Source organism: Apis laboriosa, unplaced genomic scaffold (genome assembly GCF_014066325.1).
Source record: "Apis laboriosa isolate Shangri-la unplaced genomic scaffold, ASM1406632v1 scaffold71_cov137, whole genome shotgun sequence".
In the NCBI taxonomy this organism is placed as follows: domain Eukaryota; kingdom Metazoa; phylum Arthropoda; class Insecta; order Hymenoptera; family Apidae; genus Apis; species Apis laboriosa.
The window spans coordinates 1,209,660-1,215,884 of record NW_025224229.1 but is presented as its reverse complement, the minus strand read 5'-3'; the positions used below and the strand labels follow the sequence as shown (position 1 = coordinate 1,215,884).

The 6,225-nt window shown below is 16.8% G+C and overlaps 1 protein-coding gene across 6 annotated transcripts in view; it reads right to left on the bottom strand.

The window, feature by feature from the left end:
* Positions 1–4,238: 4,238 nt before the first annotated feature.
* LOC122719224 (inositol-pentakisphosphate 2-kinase) overlaps positions 4,239–6,225 on the bottom strand; it is a 281,879-nt gene continuing 279,892 nt past the window's right edge. For all 6 annotated transcript variants that reach the window (XM_043944871.1, XM_043944873.1, XM_043944874.1 and 3 more), the window contains 3 exons: positions 5,851–6,057; positions 4,857–5,218; positions 4,239–4,590 (listed from right to left, as the gene is read on the bottom strand). In XM_043944871.1, the coding sequence (XP_043800806.1) occupies positions 4,377–4,590; positions 4,857–5,218; positions 5,851–6,057 (783 nt within the window). In that variant the 3' untranslated portion in view covers positions 4,239–4,376. The remainder of the gene's footprint in view (positions 4,591–4,856; positions 5,219–5,850; positions 6,058–6,225) is intronic.

Sequence of the window (6,225 nt, the reverse complement as noted above, 5' to 3'; positions counted from 1 at the left end):
CTGCCGAAAGAGCACCGCAGCTACTCGCTCTTTCTCTCCCGTTGGGGAGGGGCGCTGTGATAGAGACCCAAGAATTATAGTGGGGTCTGAGACGAAGATCCTCGCAGATGGAACCGATACTAGCCGAAGTTACCCGATATTCATTTCAGTTGGCCAATCGCGTTATGGTATTTAGGGATTTAAGGATGTAGGAAAAAATTCAAATATCCGCGTTAACATATATAAAATAATATATTTTTAAATTAATTATTATAAGAATAATCATTTTAATAAGATAACAATTATAAAAGAGGATATTTTAAAATTCAGAATTTTATGTATTAAAAACAATTTTATATTTATATTTCAGATATTTTTAAATTAATATTTTTTTTACATATTGAAAACATAAAACTATAACATTATTTTTATTCATTAAATTTTTCTCTGTTTAGTTGTTAAATTTTTTTATATTTAATTTATTTACAAATTATTTTATATAAAAAAAAGAATATTTTAACAAATTTTTCAAAAAAATTTTATTAAATATTATATTTATTTTTTATTAATAATTAATAATTAATTATTTTTTATTAATAATTATTTTTTATTAATAAAATTTTAATTTAATTATTAACGTAATAATTAATTTACTATAATTTTAATTTTTATATATTACTTTAAAAAACTATTAAATTTGAAAATACAGAATTTTAAAATTTTTTTAAAACATCTTCTTAATACACTCCTGAATAATTCTAAGTTATATATACTTATATTAAGTTATATATACACTTATTCTTATTGAATCTTAATTGTGCCATTCATTTTGCAATTTGTTTGTTTCTGTATATAAGATGATAAAAAATTTTCAAAAATTTAATTCAATTTTTCATGAAATATTTATACATTTATTAAGAAATTAATAACGTATTAATAATTATATAATTTTCTCTTAATTATTCTTTTATAATATAATATTTTATTTTTTTATAGCATATTGTCACACATGTTTATCAAACAAATGTAATTGATTAATGTTTGAAAGTAAGTAAGTATATTTGTCTTTAATTTTATTTTATTTTATATAGTATGTCATGTAATTGGCGATACAATAACTGGATAAAAGATGATTGTATAAAAATAAGTTTAAAAAAAAATTTTTTTCATTCAAGATTTTGTTTTTGGTTAAATTAAAATTTGAATTAAAATTTCTCAAATATAAATAAAATTAATAAAGTTAATTTTTGATTAAATATGAATGAATTATTATATTAATTAAAAATGAATGATAAGTTATTTTATAATAATCTATGAGTAATAATGTGAAAGTGAAAAGTATAAAATAAAATTTTATTATTTAAATTCTAAACTCTAATTTTAAGATTTAATTTATAGTCAAATATGAATGAATTATTGATAGGTTATTTTATAATAATCTATAAGCAATAATGTGAAAGTGAAAAATATAAAATAAAATTTTATTATTTAAATTCTAAACTCTAACTTTAAAATTTAATATAATATAATCATGCAGTTAAAAAATTATTTTTGAAAACTAATTCTTAAATAAAAAATATTTTATATTTTTTGCTTATTTTCATGTATATAGAATAACTTATTATCAATTATAATTCATTCGTGTACATATTAAGAATTAGCTAATATATGAAAAATTTTCAAACTTCATGTATTCGAAAATAAAAAAAATTTATTTATTTTTTTTTTTACTTATAATCATTTCAATTATGTTATTATAATTATATGATATTCTATGATATCATATAATTATATGATATTAATTACTATATTTTATATTTCATTATATTATAACTATTTTTTATTTTTTATTTTTTTTAATTTTTAATGTTTAATTTAGTTTTTATTTATCTAAAATCATTTTTGAAAAAAATTTGGATTTGAAATACCAAAACATATATATTTTTTTAATATCGGAATAATTTTTAATGAAAATAATTTAATTAGATTGAAGTAAATCTAAGGATTTTTATAAATTTTTTCTATTTATTTATAAAATATTATAATTTATTTATTTAATTATAAATTTTTTAATCACATTTATTAAATTATAAATAAATAATAAATTATTAATAAAAGTTTGTTTTATTATTTGATAAGATATTATTTACAATAATAAAATATTTTATAAAAAGAGAGGAGACATAATATTATATAAATTTATATAATATTATAATTATAATTTATATTGTATAGATATATTAGAAATTCAGAAATCATATCTATTAATATTTTCATTAAACATCTTTAAACCGTTGATTTTAGTAGTTAAAAGACAAAAATATTGGTATAAAAATATTGGTTTATTTATTAACTTATAAAGAATTTAAATTTCCATTAGATGAAAAGAGAGAAATTTATTTCTATCATATCGCCGTTGATATTTTGCTCTTATCTCGTCTCTAAACTTGAATTGCTTAATAATAAATAAGTTTTAACTAATAATAAATAAGTTAACTATAAGTAACTATAACTAATAAGTAAACTAGTAATAAATAAGTTTTAACTAAAAATTTTATATAATTTTAATTTTTGCGTTTATTTTGATCTTTGATTTTGAATTGATCCTTCAAACGTATCTTACATATCAAATGTGTTAACAACTTATACATATATATATATAATAATCTGGTTTATATATTCAATATAATTTTGGAATTAGATAAATTGAATTAAAAATGATATAATTAATAATCTTATTTTAAATAAAACATTTAATATTAACCTAAGGATGTTCAAAAAATCTATTTAAGATTCATATGCTATATGAACATAGTGAAGTCTATATAAATCAAAAACTCCAATGTTTCTGAGATATAATTATTTTGTTTTTATTATTATGATCAACTTATTACTAGTTTTTCAATATTTATAGAAGATATTTTGTATATTCTTCGCAATTTCCACATATACTTAGCAATTTTTCCTTAAAGACTTCTGTGAATTAAATCTCGAAAATATATATCTGTTATACTATTTGATAAGCATACTGGATTCGATTTTGAGTTAAATTATTTATCAGTGAAGAATTAACATATGTCTGTATGCCAAATATAGCATGGAAATATATATGGAATTGAATGGAAAATATGTAATTTATAAATATTAACAGAAACATTTCATATGTAAAAGTCAATAGTAAGTCAATTATGATGTTAACATAAAACAAAAAATAGTTTTCGACCTATGTTTATTTAAAAGTTTTCTTATTTACTGTATCATATGTACTATATGAATATCGAATAGTTTTTTTTAATATATATATATATATATTTAAATAATTAATTTTTAATGTGCATAATTAATAATTAAACAAAATAAAAAAAAATTTTTTAATTTAAAATATATATATACATACATATGCAAATTATATATATATATATATTTCAATAAATGAATATATAATAATATATATTGAATATATAATATATATATATTTAAATATATATATATATTTCAATAAATATATAAATCTTGTTTATTTATTAAGTATATATTATTTATCAAACAATATGATATACAAATGTAATATTCTATTATATACAATTTATTTATATCAATAATTTAAATAATACATAGATATTAAATAATTTTATAGAATATATGTGCATTTTATTTTATTAAATAAATCTAAATACAATATGAATAAAATCACAAATACACATTTATCATAATTCATATTAAATACAAAGTCATATTTTAATTCTTAAGTTTCTACTTGTGAAATTTTTTTATACAATTTATTTGCAAATTTTTTGATTCATTTAAATATGAAATCATAATATTGTCAGATTTTAGATACTGAATTACAATATAAATTAGTATAATATTAAACATTTATAATTTGACATTTATTCATTATTTAACAAAAAATAATTGCATTGTAATTATTTGTTTATGTAATTATTTTTATATTGTACTTTTATACTATTATTTTGAATTAATTCAATATTATTAAAAGAAAAACTCTAGAATTAATAATAATTAAATAATAAATATTTTCAATTTTTAAAAACAATGAATTGAATAAATTCAGACATTAATATTTAAACTTTAAAAAAAATATTATAGAGATCATATTATTATTTATTATATTGATTGCAATAATAATATAATAATTTTTATCATATATGTACAATGATTAAATAAATTTGTTTTAACATTTTAGTAATATTAATTTCTTATTTTGGAATATAATAATAACTTATACTGAACACATTTCAAAATGTCTATTATAATATAATGTTTATAATTAAAAATAATTAAAAAAACATAATTCTCTTATTTTAAAATATATGATATATAGGAACACGTATTATACAATAAAGTTTTAGTTAGAAATCGCCTACTATTATGAATCATTTTTCAAATGATGATGATTGATTTTTAATCATAAGTTCTTCTTCCAGAAAAGATATTACTGAATTTAAGACATCAATATCTCGTTGGCGATGTTTTTCAATACAATGTAAACTTTTTGGATCTATATCTGAAATACCGATGTTACACACAAAGCTGAGTCCGTCCGGAAGTCGTATTACATTTTTATCGACGGTAGATGATATTGCATTTCTATATTAGAAAAAAAATATATATATATATAATATAAAAAATAATATAAAAATATATATATAATATAAAATATATTAATATAAAAAATTTTATTTTAAATTATTCTATTATATAAATAATAATTATATTATATAAAATATAGATAATTCTATAATATAATATAATAATTTTTTATCAGAGCATCGGTAATAGCATTAATCAATCAATAATCAACAATTAATAATATAATTAGCCACTATTCACAGAATAAAATATTTGGCACTTACGGATTTATTTCTCGAAATGACATTAATATCGAACAATCTCTAGCACATGAAAACAATAAATAATTTTGCAAACATAATAAACTTTCGGTATTTATAGTTAAATATGTTTCTTTTTCGTTACAATGTATATTATTTTCATTATGTATTGTGCTATATTTATTGTACCATAAATTATTTTTTTCAATGTGCATTGGTATTAAGATTGATTTTTGTATAAGAAAAATATTTTCATTTAATTCATTAATATGTTTGTTGCTACTATAATCGTCATCAAACTTTGATCTTATTGAAGTGGAAATATCTTTGGCACATGTTTGTATATAAGCTTCTTTTAATATTTCAGGATTTTCTGTAATAGTTTTCTGAAAAAAGATTGTTTTGTTACGATCTATTGAAATAAATTTGATGACAGAGAATAGAAATGAAATATGAAATCTTAATTCGATAATTATTTAGCAATTATGTGGTATTATATATTACATTATACATTACAATATTACATTCAAATGATGTAAATTCTCATATGTATATATATATATATATATATATATATATATATATATAGTTTGGCATTATTAAATGTTACAATTGATAATTAATACAATTTTACGAATATAAAAATAATTAAAGAAATTTGTTGCATTTAAGATATTTTTTAATGAATTTTTTCTAATGGTTTTGAAAAAAAAAGAAACAAAATTAATTTGCGTAGAATGGATAATTGCTTCATGAGTATTAAATTTGAATTAGGTTAAACTTTATTTTTTAATCAGCGATCAGTTTAATAATGTTAATTAATAATTGGAACTCTGAATTCATCAGTTATCGAAGTTGAGATTTTATATTCTACAATCTTTTATTTCTATGATATCTACGAAATATTATCTCAATCGACCACTAGTATTTTTTGAAATTAAATTCTATTTAATTATAATATTATATATTAATTAAATGAATATCTAATATTTATTTACTTCATTTTTTATATACTTACTTTTTGTTTGAAATAAGATATTCGATGATCGTTAAGTTTAAACATATTTATCATATTAGTATATATTATATCATCATTTAATAATGAATAAAATTTTGAATATGTATTATAAACATATTCTGAACTAATAAAGGATAGCCTTTGCATACGAAGAATTCGTTCTAGTACTGAATTATTTGGCAATGTTTCACCCTTTAAATCGCACGCCTGTAAAAAATATAAATTTATGATTTATTTTTAAATTTTGTTATAATTTTTTACATTAAAAATATTTAATATGTATCCTATTTTGAAAATAAAAATATTTTGAAAATCCTATTTAAAAAATTTATAATTAAATGTAATTAAGTTTAGTAACAAAATTATTTAATATTT